Here is a 16392-nt window from a genome sequence, read left to right as displayed (position 1 = left end):
ACTATGTATGCATACAATAATTTTCTGAATGTCTGAATAAACTTAAGCATGTATAGTATGCTTGGAGATAACCAAATTCTTAAACATTCTTATATATGAAACATTCAGTTAATTTCCCCTTAAATCACTGCTGCAATCCATAATCTGTAAATCGATGTTACAGTGTTATGTGAATTACGTCCCTATCCAGTTTCGGACACTAATGGAGAGGTTTACATTTTGCCTAAACATTAAACTTCTGTACACAAGGCTGGTGTCACACATGCAGTTCAGAACACTACACTGCAGAGCTTGTGCTATCTCAGACAGTCAGTGCAACATTAAAAAACAGTTGTGTACATTATTGCATAGCACTGAAAACAGATACACAGCTATAAAAACTGCCAATAAACAGCTTTCTGAAATCTAAAATCAAAAAGATATTTGACCAAATTAACTTTTCATTGAATACACACAGGAAAATCCAAAAATGTGCTACAAAATCAGGATAAGAAAGATCATTATAGTTCAATCTGTTCACCCACACATAGCCAAACCTTTTTTCAAGTAGTGATGATCAAAATGACCAAACCTAGACAAACAGGTTTTTGAATAATTTATCTTTTAAAGTATATATTTTTTGTAGATAAATAGCAATATAGTTTCAAGGTCACATTCAATATAATTGCATTGTGAGAAAGGATGCTGTGTGTCTGCTCACCTAAAGCTAAGTTGTTTCTATATGGGGACTCTTGAACTTTACTTATTCTACTGTTCTCATGTGAATAGAAACTTTTGTAGGACATACTCCTGTACTCGTCAGTTTAAGTAGAAGATAATATTGAAGCTAATTGTAAAAAGAAAAAAACAAACACGTATGACACCAGCCTAAGATGGCAGAATTTATTCTTTATGAATACTTGCAATACATTTATTCTACAGAACATGTAAGATTTTAGATGATTGTACATTTGTGAAATCCATTCAACATAATTACTTATTAAACTTAAAATGCAAAATAATGGTCGAACAAGTGTGTCTAAATATTACAGAAAAAAAAACAAAAACGGATTTTGATACCTACCGGTAAACACTTTTCTCCTAGTCCGTAGAGGATGCTGGGGACCACATCAACACCATGGGGTATAGGAGGTTCCACAGGAGCCATGGGCACTCTTTAGACTTTTCAATGGGTGTGAACTGGCTCCTCCCCCTATGCCCCTCCTCCAGACCTCAGTTATAGGAACTGTGCCCAGGGAGATGGACATTTCGAGGGAAGGACTTACTTTAATACTAGTGGTGAGATACATACCAACTCACACCCTCAACCATGCCGCACACATGGCATTCAACATAACACGCCAACAGGCATGAAACAATTGCAGCAACATGCTGAAACTAAGATAACACAACTTGTGTAACTCAAATAACTAAACTGCAGGTAAAAGTACGCACTGGGACGGGCGCCCAGCATCCTCTACGGACTAGGAGAAAAGGATTTACCGGTAGGTATCAAAATCCTGTTTTCTCATACGTCCTAGAGCATAGGTTCTCAAACTCGGTCCTCAGGACCCCACACGGTGCATGTTTTGCAGGTAACCCAGCAGGTGCACAGGTGTATTAATTACTCAATGACACATTTTAAAAGGTCTACAGGTGGAGCTAATTATTTCACTTGCGATTCTGTGACGAGACCTGCAAAACATGCACTGTGTGGGGTCCTGAGGACCGAGTTTGAGAACCTGTGTCCTAGAGGATGCTGGGGACCACATCAAGACCATGGGGTCTATACCAAAGCTCCAGTACGGGCTGGAGAGTGCGGATGACCCTGCAGCACCGATTGACCAAACTTTAGGTCCTCATCGGCCAAGGTGTCAAACTTGTATAACTTTGCAAATGTGTTTGACCCTGACCAAGTAGCTGCTCGGCACAGTTGTAATGCCGAGACCCCCCGGGCAGCCGCCCAGGATGAGCCCACCTTCCTAGTGGAGTGGGCTTTTACCGACGTCGGTAACGGCAACCCAGCCGTAGTATGAGCTTGCTGAATCGTATTTCTGATCCAACGTGCAATAGTCTGCTTGGAAGCAGGACACCCAATTTTGTTGTGAGCATACAGGACAAATAGGGCCTCCGTTTTCTGTATACGAGCCGTTCTAGCAACATAGATTTTCAAAGCTCTAACCACATCTAGAGACTTTGATTCAGTGAATGTGTCAGTAACTACTGACACTACAATAGGTTGGTTTATGTGGAACGATGAAACTACCTTAGGAAGAAAATGTTGTCGAGTTCTCAACTCCGCTCTATCTTCATGGAAGATCAGGTAAGGGCTCTTGTGAGACAAGGCACCCCAATTCAGACACCCGTCTTGCCGACGCCAAAGCCAAAAGCATCACAACTTTCCTAGTGAGAAACTTCAACTCTATCTCTTGTAGAGGTTCAAACCAATCTGATTGAAGAAACTGCAACACCACGTTAAGGTCCCATGGTGCCACTGGAGGCAGGAATGGAGGCTGGATGTGCAGAACCCCTTTCACGAAGGTCTGAACCTCTGGAAGAGAGGCCAATTGTTTTTGGAAGAACACTGACAAGGCCGAAATCTGGACCTTGATTGATCCCAATCGGAGGCCCGCTTCGACACCAGCCTGTAGAAAATGGAGGAAACGTCCTAAGTGAAACTCTTCCGTAGGAGCTTTCTTGGATTCACACCAAGACACACATTTTCTCCAAATACGGTGGTAATGTTTTGATGTTACTCCCTTTCTGGCCTGAATAAGAGTGGGGATGACTTCCTTGGGAATACCCTTCCTGGCTAGGATCCGGCGCTCAACAGCCATGCCGTCAAACGTAGCCGCGGTAAGTCTTGATACACGCACGGAACCTGCTGCAGCAGGTCCTCGCGAGGAGGAAGAGGCCGAGGATCTTCTATGAGCAACTGCTAAAGATCTGGGTACCAAGCCCTCCTTGGCCAGTCTGGGGCAATGAAGATTGCTCGAACCCTTGTTTTTCTTATGATCCTGAGTACCTTTGGGATCAGCAGAAGTGGAGGGAAGACATACACTGACAGGAAAACCCACTGGGTCACTAGTGCATCCACTGCTACTGCTTGAGGGTCTCTCGACCTGGAACAGTATCTCTGAAGCTTCTTGTTGAGACGAGATGCCATCATGTCTACTTGAGGAACTCTCCACAGACTTGTCACCTCTGCAAAGACTTCTTGGTGGAGGCCCCACTCTCCTGGATGGAGATAGTGTCTGCTGAGAAAGTCTGCTTCCCAGTTGTCTACTCCCGGAATGAATATTGCCGACAGAGCTTGTAGATGTTTTTCTGCCCAGCGGAGGATTTTTGTCGCCTCTGCCGCTCTGCTTTTCGTTCCGCCCTGCCTGTTTATGTATGCGACTGCTGTTACACTGTCCGCCTGGATCTGCACGGGACGGTCTTGAAGAAGATGTACCGCTTGTTGAAGGCCGTTGTAAATGTGACCAACATCCTTGGAAGTTTTCTCCCTGAGTGACAGCTCCCCAGCCTCGGAGACTTGCATCCGTGGTTACCAGGACCCAGTCCTGAATCCCGAACCTGCGTCCCTCTAGTAGGTGAGAGCTGTGTAACCACCAAAGGAGCGAAATCCTGGTTTTTGACGACAGGATTATCTTTCGGTGCATGTGCAGGTGTGACCCCGACTACTTGTCCAACAGGTCCCACTGGAATACCTTGGCATGGAACCTGCCAAACTGTATGGCTTCATAGGCCGCCACCATCTTCCCCCAACAACCGAATGCAGTGATGGATCGACACACAGGATGGTTTCAGTATCTGTTTTACCATTTTCTGTATTTCCACAGCCTTTTCCAACGGCAAAAAAACTCTCTGAACTTCTGTGTCCAGAATCATCCCGAGGAAAGAGAACCTTGTCGTCGGTTCCAACTGTGACTTTGGATATTTTATAATCCACCCGTGTTGTTGGAGTATTGACAGAGAGAGTAAGATGTATTGTAACAACTGCTCTCTGGATCTCGCCTTTATCAGGAGATCATCCAGATAAGGAATTATATTGACTCCTTTCTGACGAAGGAGGACCATCATCTCCGCCATCACCTTGGTGAATACCCTTGGCGCTGTGGAGAGGCCAAAAGGTAACGTCTGGAATTGGTAATGGCAATCCTGAACCACAAATCTCAGATAAGCCTGGTGAGGAGGATAAATGGGAACATGCAGGTAAGCATCCTTTTAGTCCCCCTCCTCCAGACTGGAAATCACCGCGCGAAGTGATTCCATCTTGAACTTGAACCTTTTCAGGTAGCAATTCAGATCTTTTAGGGTTAGGATCGGTCTGACCGAGCCGCCCGGTTTCGGAACAACAAAGAGGCTTGAATAAAAACCCCGCCCGTGTTGTGACAACGGTACCAGGACTATGACCTGGTCCTGACATAATTTTTTGGATTGCCGCTGTTAGTGCTTCTCTCTCTGGTCTAGAAACTGGCAAGGTCGATTTGAAAAATCGGCATGGGGGAACATCTTCAAACTCCAGCTTGTATCCCTGGGATACTATTTGCAACACCCAGGGATCCAGGCCAGACAGAATCCAACCTTGGCTGAACAGTTTGAGACGTGCCCCCACCCGAGCGGCCTCCTGCAAGGGAGCTCCAGCGTCATGCTGAGGATTTGGCAGAAGTAGGGGTAGACTTCTGCTCTTGGGAACCGGAAGCCGCTACGGACTTCTTTCCTTTTCCCCTTCCCCTACCTGCAAAGAAGGGGGAACCACTAGTCTTTTTGTATTTATTGGGCCGAAAGGACTGCATGTGCAGGTGATGGGTCTTTTTTGCCGGTGCAGGCGCAGAGGGCAAAAATGTTGACTTACCTGCGGTAGCCACCGAGACTAACGCATCCAGGCCATCGCCAAATAAGGCCTCACCTTTATATGGGAGAGCCTCCATGTTTCTTTTGGAATCTGCATCCGCGTTCCACTGGCAAATCCACAACGCCCGCCTAGCCGATACTGCCATGGTAGCGGCTTGTGAACTCAAGAGTCCAATATCCTTCATTGCTTCCAGCATGTAGGCGGCAGCGTCCTTGATATTCCCTAACTTAAGGAGTATCTCTTCTTTATCAATCGTGTCAATTTCTGAGGACACGCTTTCTGACCATTTTTCAATAGCGCCACTCACCCACGCGCAGGCAATAGTGGGCCTGAGCAGTGTACCATTGGCTACATAAATGGATTTCAATGTCGTTTCCATTTTATGGTCTGCCGGCTTCTTAAGTGAAGCCGTGCCAGGTGCAGGGAGAATTACCTTCTTTGTCAACCTGGAAAGTGCACTGTCTAACACAGGGGGTGACTCCCATTTTTTCCTGTCCTCAGCCGGGAAAGGGTAAGCTATCTGAATCCTTTTGGGAATACGAAATTTCTTATCAGGATTCACCCACATCCCTTCAAAGAGAGCATTTAGTTCGTGTGAAGGAGGGAACGTGACTTTGGATTTCTTTTCCTTCAAAAAATAAGCCTTCTCCTGAGGTACAGGAGTGGTTTCTGTAACCTCCAACACGACCCTTATAGCCACAATCATATATTGTATACTTTTCGCCAATTTATGATCTCTCTCTCTGGAGTCACCATCGTAGACACAAGAATCAGAGTCTGTGTCGGTATCAGTGTTTACAACATTCGCAAATGGTCTCTTATGTGACCCAGAGACCTGCATAAGGAATAACAGAATCCTGAAAAATCACATCTTCCACAGATTTTCTCCAGCATGCAGCCTTAGATTCAGACTTATCTAATCTTTGGTTAATCAGATGCATACTGTCACGTATCTCTTTCACCCATGCAGGCTCTTGGTGTGCCGGCAGCGCCACCACATTACAACTCTGTGTCCCTAACATGGTTTCCTCCGGGGAGGAACTCCCTGCCTCAGACATGCCTCACACGTGTACAGCACACTCACAGACACACTGGGACTTATTTGGCGACCGACCCACAGTAAAATCTGTCAGAGGGACAGTATAGGAGCAGCCAGTTCACAAACCCAGCTCCAGTATGTAATGAGTGTGAACACAGAATGCCCACAGCCCAATAGCGCTTTTATACAGATAATCACACTATAAAATGCACCACAACGCCTTGTGCCTCCCCAAATATCACCCTGTACTTGTCAGAAGTGGAGGAGAGGACCAGCGTGTTCTCTGCAGCCTGAGGAGAGATAAAAAATGGCGCTGAGCAGTGTGCTGGCTGCCTGAGGAAGAAGCACCGCCCCCCGCAATGGCGCGTCCTTGCACTCAGTAATCACTAATATTTATACTGGCGGGGGTAGGGCTGTGCCAGCGGCACCTTATGCCCTCTTTTAGCCAGTTTTGAGGTATATTTTGGCTGCCCAGGGCGCCCCTCCCACGCCTTGTACCCAGCAGTGCCTGTGTGTGTGGGCAGCAATGGCGCGCTGCGCTCCCGCCAGCCGCGTCGGACCTCAGCCGTCACTTACTTGATAGAAGTTCATTCCTCCTATACTCACCTGTCTTCTGACTTCTGGCTCTGCGAGGGGGGTGACGGCGTGCTGTGGGAGTGAGCATCTAGACACGGCTAGCGTCCAGTACCCTTCAGGAGCTAATGGTGTCCTGTCAGCCAGAAGCAGAGCCATGAAACTCTTTAGGAAGTTGGTTCTGCTTCTGTCCCCTCAGTCCCACGAAGCAGGGAGTCTGTTGCCAGCAGATCTCCCTGAAAATAAAAAAAACCTAACATAAAAGTCTTTTCAGAGAAACTCAGTAGAGCTCCTCAGAGTGCATCCAGTCTGCCTGGGCACATTTCTAAAACTGAGGTCTGGAGGAGGGGCATAGGGGGAGGAGCCAGTTCACACACATTGTAAAATCTTAAGAGTGCCCATGGCTCCTGCGGAACCGCCTAACCCATGGTCTTGATGCGGTCCCCAGCATCCTCTAGGACGTATGAGAAAAAAAATTATGATAGACTAAATGGACTTGATCATTTAGGTGTATTACTGATTTACTGCAAAAGTATTAGAAAGTGTTAAAAAATCTTTCATCCACCTACTGTATTAAATCTTTCCAAATAGCTGTCATCACCAAGCAGCACGTAGGCCTTCAGTAAATATTCATAGTAAGAATCTATTCCTGCACCCACACCGCTGTCTTAAAAGAAAATACATTTTATAGATACATACAGGAAAGAGTATATAGATGAATGACTATAATAATTATAGCATAATGGGAGTTCCAAAGAAAATTATTATATATGTGCATTATGTAAAGATAAAGACGCTACTCCAGGCAAATAATGTAGGTTGATTAGAATTCTTAGGATCTGAGCTCTTGTTTGGGGGCAGCAGGGGGAGAGGATGTGATGAAATGTCAGCCAAAACAAGCTCTGGGTTCAATGGAAGAAAATCTTGTGAAGGTCATTTAAACTGCAAACATTTCTATGACCTAAAACACTTTCCATGACCCAGCTCTCAATGTTTAATTATTCACACAACAATTGGGTGTCCTTGGAGTATATCAGTTAACGTAATCTAATATCGCAAAGGAGTCAATCCTACAGTATTCCCCACAATATTTTTATGCGTCCGAGTAAATGTGGTGCTAAGTCGAACTTACAGTACTGCAGACTCGCAGATTTTGATTAGCAGCCCCATCGGGCTACGAGAAAAAACCTGCGAGTCGAGTGCTAAAAGGGTCCACAATGAGTGCAGGTGCTGTTGCAGTCATTTACACACCACGGTAACAGCACCTCGCACCCATCGCAGGGAACGGGATTGACACCAAAGTGTTTGGATGCTTCAATATTTAGTAAAATTGGGCTTTTATGCTGAAAACATTTTTTACTTACCTTTGCGCACCCAGTCTCCTGTATGAATATTTATTGTTACACCAACCAAGTTACTACTACGCTGCCTCTTCTCCCAGAGAAAATCTAGTGCTTTCCGGGCATGTTCCTATTTGGAGAGAAAAAGATTACGAAAGAGTGAAATTACTAATCTATTCGTATACCACTCCACCTCATTCCAGTAGCCTGAAAAAGTGTATAGAAAACCTGCCAACTGCACCAACTCATGTACCAACTGCACGACTCACCTAAGCGGATCTTCAGACTGAGCCACCCTCTCCCCATGAATTGGCTTTCTCCATATCACACCATTGCCGGTAAAGCCATGAGGATGTGGTATATGGAGGAAGCAGGCACAAGGCAGCACATACTGCAGTCTGACAGTTGACTATGAAGCCAAGTGATGCAAAATGCATACAAAATAAAGCAAATGGCATGTTCTCCTGGGTGTGATAGAGGGACAACTTTGCCTACAAAAGCACAGCATTTATGGGCTCAGAAACACAGCTGCTGCCAATTAACATATCAGAGTTCTAGCAGATGTTGACAAGGGTTAATGGTAAAGTTACACACATGAAAACATGCAGCCCATATATGATCACACAAACATTGCCAGGTTCTCTCCACATGGCCAGAGATGTGATATTTTACTGCACAAATATGGTTAAAACTGACCTATGCAAGCCAAATGGTCGCACTGCGGTGAGCATTGCCAACTGTAATGGCATACTACACTGAAAGTCAGGGTTTACTAGTTACATGGGTCTCGCCGAGATCACTTGTGAACATGGAACACTAAAATAATTTCTTGATTTGTCCAAGGCCTTTTCCTACTCATACGGGAGCTGGGGATGTAGTTAAAATGCCGGCTGTCGGGATCCTGGCATTCAGAATACCGACACCAGAATCCCAACAGCCAACAATGCCGCCAGCCGGAATCCCGGTGCAACATGGCTATTAACACACCTATAGAGAGGGAATAGATCCTGTGGTAAGAGCAGCGAGCCCGCAAGGGGACTCTTAAAACTCGCCCCACTGCCGGCATTCTGGCGGGTGTGATGCCGCTGTCTGGATATTGACAGAAGGCATCCCACCCGCCGAGATAACGCATCACACCCCGGGAGCCGACTTACAAAATACATCATTATCCCTGAAAGTCCTAAAGGGTGAAACCAACAAGTTCATCAAACACTTGCAACTGCATCATTGTTAAGGAAAACAAAGAAACAGAGAATTTGATGGCAGATAAAAACCACTTGGCCCATCTAGTCTGCCCCTTTTTTTTTTTTTTTACCATATTTTTTATCTCAAACCTTATTTGATCCTTATTGTCATGATCCGGGTTACTGGACGCCATTATCTACCTTTCAGGTGTCTCCTGAGGCTGGCTCAGCGTTCCAGGCCCGGATCTCAGTCGTGCTGTTGACATCCTCACTCCACATCTCCTCCCTGTCATTCCGCAGGCGCCGTCATAGTAAGCTCATAAAAGTTAAGAATGGCGTCTCCAGCCCTCCGCCGTCATTCCTGCGCCCCAGTATTCAAATAAGTCTGCATGGCGTCTCCTGCCCGCTGCGGCCTCCGCCGCCATCTCTGTGGTTCAAATGTGCAAACAAGTCTTCATGGCGTCTCCTGCCCGCTGCGGCCTCCGCCGCCATCTCTGTGGATCAAGTGTGCAAGTTGGCGTCTCCTGCCCTCCGCTGCCATTACTGTTACTACTCACATGGTTCCACAAACTAACTTTCCCTCCAATTGCTAGTATGGGCGCAGCCATGTTGGTTCCAGTCACATGACATTACCTCCACCAATCTGCTGTACCGCTGAACTCTGCCTAATTGATCAGCCAACGCCTGCCCAGCTGCAGGTATAAATGTCCTGTTCCTGAACCAGGAAGTTGTCAGTGCTTTGGTTGTCAAACCCAGTGTTACCAGTCTCCCTGCTTTGTGGTTGTTTGCTCCTACAGGTATTCCAGCTCCTGTCTCCAACTCCACTAGAGACCCACACCAGTTTAACATCTAGAGGTGCAGCCTGACTCTGCAGTGTTCTAACATTGCTTCCTGCAACTGGCAGTGTCTTTCACCGGCTTCCAGCTTCCAGCGGTGTCCTGTTTCCAAATACCATCAGTGCTCCGTCATCGAATACCAAATACCATCGGTGCGCCGCCAACGAATACCAAATACCATCGGTGCTCGCCATCAAATACCAGATATCATCGGTGCTCCGCCATCGACTTTCTAAATTCCATCGATCCCTAGCATCACCAGTGCTACTAGCTATTCTCCAGCTACATTGGTGCATCAAGCACTCCACTCAGCTCATCGTTTCAGTCCGGTTCCATCCGGCCTACCCAGCAGCTAACTTGTACTCCAGCCAATACAACCAGCTTCCAGTGAACCACCTGCTGGTCAGTTCCTGTTACCGTTCTACTACTCAGCACTTGGGTGCCGGTTAAGGACATTCCATCTCCTGGTCTGCCAAGACTGATACCTACAATTACCGCACCCAGAAGCATCTGCATCTCTGCTGTATCTAACAGGAATTGTGTATTGTCATTTAATTTACCATACCCGACATTGCTGCTGATGTACCATCTGAACTGTGCTTGGATAAAACCCGTTAACCTTATTCCAGTTGTCGTGGTCACGCCTTCGGGCTTGGGTACTGCATGTCTAAAAGTCCCATACTACCTCCAAGGTTTAACTACACCTCAGCCCCTACAACTGAGGCTGCCTCCAGTCAGCACCAGCCCTCAATTGTGACACTTATTTATTGTAAGGATATCCTTATGTCTATCCCATGCATATTTAAATTGCTCTACTGTCTTAGCCTCTACCACCTCTGATGGGAGGCTATTCCACTTGTCCAATACTCTGTGAAGTAATTTTTCCTCAAATTTCCCCTGTACCTCCCCCCTCCAGTCTCCGTGCATGTCCTCGTGTCCTATTGCTTCTCTTCATTTGGAGAATGTTTCCCTCCTGGACTTTGTTAAAACTCTTGATATATTTCAGTTTCTATCATGTCCCCCCTTTCTCTTCTCTGCTCCAAACTATACATATTGAGATTTTTAGTCTTTCTGGGTATGTTTTGGATGTAGGCCATGCACCATTTTAGTTGCCCTTCTTTGTATAGTCTCTAATGTATTAATATCCAGAATTGAACACAGTATTCTAGATGAGGCTGTACCAATTACCAGTGGCATTTTAACTTCTTTCTTTCTGCTGCTGATTCCTCTCCCAGTGCAGCCAAGCATCTGACTAGCCTTTCTCATTGCTTTGTTACATTGCTTACCTGCCTTTAAGTCACCTGAAATAGTGACTCCTTGATCTCTTTCCTCCTCAGTAGTTTCCAGTATAGTGCCAATAATAATATATTTAACTTTGACCACACTCTTTACCATTCTTCTCGTCTACCTAGATACTCAATCATTTGTTTTAACCCACCTGGTGTGTCTACCCTGGTGCATACCTTTGTGTCATCTGCAAAAAGGCATACTTTCCCTTTAATGCCATTTGCAATGTCACCAATAAAGATTTTAATAAAAAGCACTGGTCCAAGTACAGATCCCTGGGGTACTCCATTGGTAACATTTTCCTCCTGTGAATGCACTCCATTTACTACAACTCTCTGTTTTCTATCCTGCAACCAAGATCTTATCCATTCAATAATAGTGTCCAATCCCAAACTTCCAAGTTTATCTAACAGTCTGCGATATGGAACAGTGTCAAAAACCTTACTAATGTCTAGATAAGCTATATCAACAGCTCCACCTTTATTCATCACTTTAGTCACACAGTCAAAAAAGTAAATAAGATTTGTTTGACATGATCTCCCCCTAGCGAATCCATGCTGTTTGGGATCCTGTAAATTACTGGATTTGAGATAATCGAGAACTTTTTCTTTTAAGAGTGTTTCCATCAATTTAACTACTACTGATGTAAGACTTACTTGTCTGTAGATATTTGCCTCTTCCTTGCTTCCACTTTTGTGCAGTGGAACTACGTTCACTCTTTTCCAGTCTTTTGGAATTACTCCTGTAGCTAATGACTGGTTGAATAATGCCAACAATGGTGCTACCAGCACCACTTTTAATTCTTCGAGTATCCTTGGAAAAATCCCATCTGGCCCCATAGATTTGTCCACTTTCAGCTTTGAGAGTTCTGTTAGGACAGTCTCCTCTGTAAATGTACTCGTTCCATTTTCCTGAATATCCCTGCAACCTAACTGTGGCCCCTTCCCCTCTCTTTCAGTAGTGAATACTGAGCAAAAATAATTATTAAGATGATCTGCTATTACATTGTCTCCCTTAACAAGACTCCAAGTCTATGTTTTATTATTATAGTTTTATTATTCCGCCTTTTGTTTGTCTCCTTTCACTTATACGAGTACCTAAAAAAGATTTTGCCTTTTTTACCGACTGACTGGGCCATTTTCTCCTCAGCTTATGCCTTTGCACATCTGATTACCTTCTTAGTCTCCACTGTCTACCAAGATATATTTCTTTGTCTTCATTATTTTGTGTCTGCTTATATTTCTAAAAGCAATCATTTTTGCTTTCAAAATATTTGCTACTGTTTTCGCAAACCACACTGGCTTCATTTTCCTTTTGTTTTTCCTAACACTTTTGATACAAAGGTCTGTAACCTTTAATATTGCACTTTTTAAGGATTCCCACCTCTCCAGCACTGCTTCCAAGTTCCTCCACTCTGCCAAAGAATCACTTACACATTTTCCCATCCCTACAAAATCAGCCTTCCTAAAATCCAACACATTTCTTTTTGTATGGGATGAGTCAGTCTCTGTCTTTATGCTGAACCATACTGCTTGAAAACCTTCCCAGCAGAGAATACCTGGCCAACCTGTGGCTCTCCAGCATAGTTTGTGATTAGGAAATACTAAAACTGTAGACATGGCATGCTGCGGGAATTTTTTTCCCGATGTCGGAACGAATCACCGACGCTCTAGTGTGTACCCTGCATAACACTTGCCACCAGTTACTGCACAGCTAATATTACCACTGATAGGGTTTTCTTAGTTCAGCGTAACTTACACTAACACTGTATTTCTCTGTCTGGCTACTGACTTATTAGAAAGGAGCACCACACAGGCTTCCCCTGCCTAACTGGGTACTTTACCACATTTGTAGCATGTATTTTGCTTGCAACGTTCACAGCAAAACATGCCTATACATGAAAAGTTACCAAGTGCTGCTGATGGAAGTGAATAGAACATACTTTCCATTTTTCCGTTCAAAATTTTCCATATGTTGGACCTCAGTATATACACAACTTTATGTACCAACATCTCCTTTGGCTCATACCAGAAGTAGTATTATGGATGGTAGTATCAGCTCTGCACCTAAATGATCACTGGTCAGGCTTCTTAAGTGTGGCATCAAAGTTCCTTCCCACTTGTTTATATACTCCTACACACACACATTTAAGGTGCAGAGCTGTTGCTACCACCCACAATACTGCAGTATGCCCCAGAGGCTGGATATCTATAGTGTCAGCAGCTTCCAACACCCCAGCTCGCAGATCTACTAGAAGCATGCCTCCTACATTTCTCTCACCATATAGCTTTTCCTTTTAAAAAAAAAATTAAAAAAAGCCATTTAAATTAGGAGACACAAAAAAAATGTTTCAACAAATTGATTACATTTATTAATAACCAGTCTAGTATTGATGAAATAGGCAGCATTCCTATGTATCTTCAGTTTTGTTCCCTGCCTTAGCAGCACTATTCTACTGTGGCAGGGACCGAGAAGTAGGTAAAACTCAGATATTTGGACACAATAGATTCCAATTAATGGAATAAACCATTTAAACAACGAAAAACAACTATTGTTTTAATAGTCAATTTAAACTATAAGTGCTGAATAAAGAGACTGACAAACCTCAAATATTGATATTCCAGTGAAACGGCTTAGTGCAGCAAACTCTAGGATGAGCGTTCCTGCGCAGGCTGTACATGTGTCAGTTTCAGTGCCTGTCCGCGCCTCTGGCCTTCTAATCCCAAACTTCAAATTCACCTTCAAAATTCAGACGAACCATCATTTATAGACTTTCCAAGTCATTTAACCAAATGCATATTTTCAAAACAATGCTGTTACGGTGGGAAAGGACACAGCAAGGAGTAAACATTTTAAAAGTTCTAGGGGGTCATACTAACAACATTGCAATATATGGGAATAAATAAAGCAAAACAGCTTCATTCTTATTATTGTCGGCAATATGTAAGAAATACAGTACTCTGCAGCTCCTGACACTGGGAAAAGATAAAGTGGATTATTCTTACCAGTAATTTAGTATTCCGTGGTAGCCATACTATGGGTTAGCAAAAGAGACAACCTACTAACCATATACACACACACTCAGAGAGTATAACTATGAATTTTTAAGACATTTTTGTCTGAAAAAGGTATTGGAGACATACTGTAGGATATTTTCAACCATTCCATAAGTTCCTGGAATTGACTTCAGGGTTGAACTGCAGTGTGGAGAGGCTAAAAAAAAATAGGATTTTAATTACCTACCGGTAAATCCTTTTCTCGTAGTCCGTAGAGGATGATGGGGTCCACATTAGTACCATGGGGTATAGACGGGTCCACTAGGAGCCATTGGCACTTTAAAAGTTTGAGTGTGTGAGCTGGCTCCTCCCTCTAAGCCCCTCCTACCAGACTCCATCTAGAAACTGTGCCCGAGGAGACGGACATCTTCAAGAGAAGGAATTTACACAGATAGTGGCGAGACTCACACCAGCTCTCACACAAGGCAACCCAAGCTACCTAGCTTGAAACATCAGCAACGGCTGAACAGGATTACTTAACCAAGTAACAAAACAGTACTTACCAAGAACTAAGCAGTACTGAACTAAATAACCACTGCAGTTTCACGAAGCGCTGGGCGGACGCCCAGCATCCTCTACGGACTACGAGAAAAGGATTTACCGGTAGGTAATTAAAATTCTATTTTCTCTTACGTCCTAGAGGATGCTGGGGTCCACATTAGTACCATGGGGATGTACCAAAGCTCCCAGAACTGGAGGGAGAGCGCGGAGGCTCCTGCAGAACCAATTGACCAAACTTTAGGTCCACAGAGGCCAAAGTATCGAACCTGTAGAACTTTGCGAACGTGTTCGACCCCGACCAAGTAGCCGCTCGACAGAGTTGTAAAGCCGAGACACCCCGGGCAGCCGCCCAGGAAGAACCCACCTTACGAGTATAGTGGGCCTTAGTAGACGTAGGACACGGCAAGCCTGCCGTAGAATACGCATGCTGGATAGTGAACCTGATCCAGCGAGAGATCGTTTGCTTAAAGCAGGACACCCAATTTCTTGGGATCATACAGGACAAATAGAGAGTCCGATTTTCTGTGACGAGCAGTCCTCCTCACAAAGATTTCTAGAGCCCTTACAACATCTAAGGACTTTGATGAAATGGAGGAGTCAGTCGCAATTGGCACCACAATAGGTTGGTTGATATGAAATGCCGACACAACCTTCGAAAGAAACTGATGACGTGTCCAAAGCTCAGCTCTGTCTTCATGGAAGATCAAGTATGGGCTTTTGCATGACAAAGCCCCAACTCCGACACACGACTAGCAGAGGCTAAGGCCAACAAAGTGACAGCCTTCCACATGAGAAACTTGATCTCAGCCTCCTGTAGAGGCTCAAACCAGTCCGACTGGAGGAACTGCAACACCACGTTAAGATCCCAGGGCGCCGTAGGCGGCACTAAGGAAGGTTGGATGTGCAGAACTCCCTTCAAAAAAGTCTGATCATCAGGTAGGGCAGCCAACTGTTTTTGGAAGAAAATGGATAGGGCCGAAATCTGGACCTTTATGGATATTAACTTCAGGCCCATATCCACAACTGCTTGCAGGAAGAGGAGAAAACGTCCCAGTTGAAACTCCACCACAGGAAACTTTTTGGACTCACACCAAGATACATATTTTTTCCAAATACGATGGTAATGCTTTGACGTTGCTCCTTTCCTAGCCTGTATCAGGGTAGGAATAACCTTGTTCGGAATGCCCTTCCGAGCTAGTATCTGGCATTCTATTCTATTAGTATCTCCATGCCGTCAACCGTAGCCGTGGTAGGTCTTAATAGGCGAACAGCCCCTGCTGCAGCAGGTCCTCCCGAAGAGGAAGCGGCCTCGGCTCTTCTAGCAGTAGATCCAGAAGATCTGCGTACCAAGCCCTTCTTGGCCAGTCCAAAGCAATGAGGATTGCCTGAACTCTTGTTCTCCTTATGAGTTTGAGAACTCTTGGAATGAGTGGAAGTGGAGGAAACACGTACACCGACTGGAACACCCACGGAGTCACTAGGGCATCCACCGCCACTGATTGTGGGTCCCTCAAACCTGGAACAATACCGCCGAAGCTTCTTTGTGAGACGAGAGGCCATCATATCGATCTGGGGTACACCCCAAAGATCTTTTACCTCCTTGAACACCTCCGGATGAAGACCCCACTCCCCTGGGTGGAGGTTGTGTCAGCTGTGGACGTCCGCTTCCCAGTTGACTACTCCCGCAATGAAGATTGCTGACAGCGCCAACGCGTGTTTTTCTGCCCAGAGGATGATTC

At 45.0% G+C, this 16392-nt stretch overlaps 1 protein-coding gene across 1 annotated transcript in view; it reads right to left on the bottom strand.

Annotated features, from left to right (window-relative positions):
• The window catches only part of EDEM3 (ER degradation enhancing alpha-mannosidase like protein 3), a 217098-nt gene that overhangs the window by 102770 nt on the left and 97936 nt on the right, over positions 1-16392 (bottom strand). The window contains exons 7-9 of the mRNA XM_063940205.1: positions 13701-13835; positions 7814-7919; positions 7019-7116 (exon numbers count right to left, since the gene is read on the bottom strand). Of these exons, the coding sequence (XP_063796275.1) occupies positions 7019-7116; positions 7814-7919; positions 13701-13835 (339 nt within the window). The remainder of the gene's footprint in view (positions 1-7018; positions 7117-7813; positions 7920-13700; positions 13836-16392) is intronic.

Source organism: Pseudophryne corroboree, chromosome 9, assembly GCF_028390025.1.
Source record: "Pseudophryne corroboree isolate aPseCor3 chromosome 9, aPseCor3.hap2, whole genome shotgun sequence".
In the NCBI taxonomy this organism is placed as follows: Eukaryota; Metazoa; Chordata; class Amphibia; order Anura; family Myobatrachidae; genus Pseudophryne; species Pseudophryne corroboree.
The sequence above is the reverse complement of the archived record's forward strand: the minus strand, read 5'-3'. Positions and strand labels throughout refer to the sequence as shown.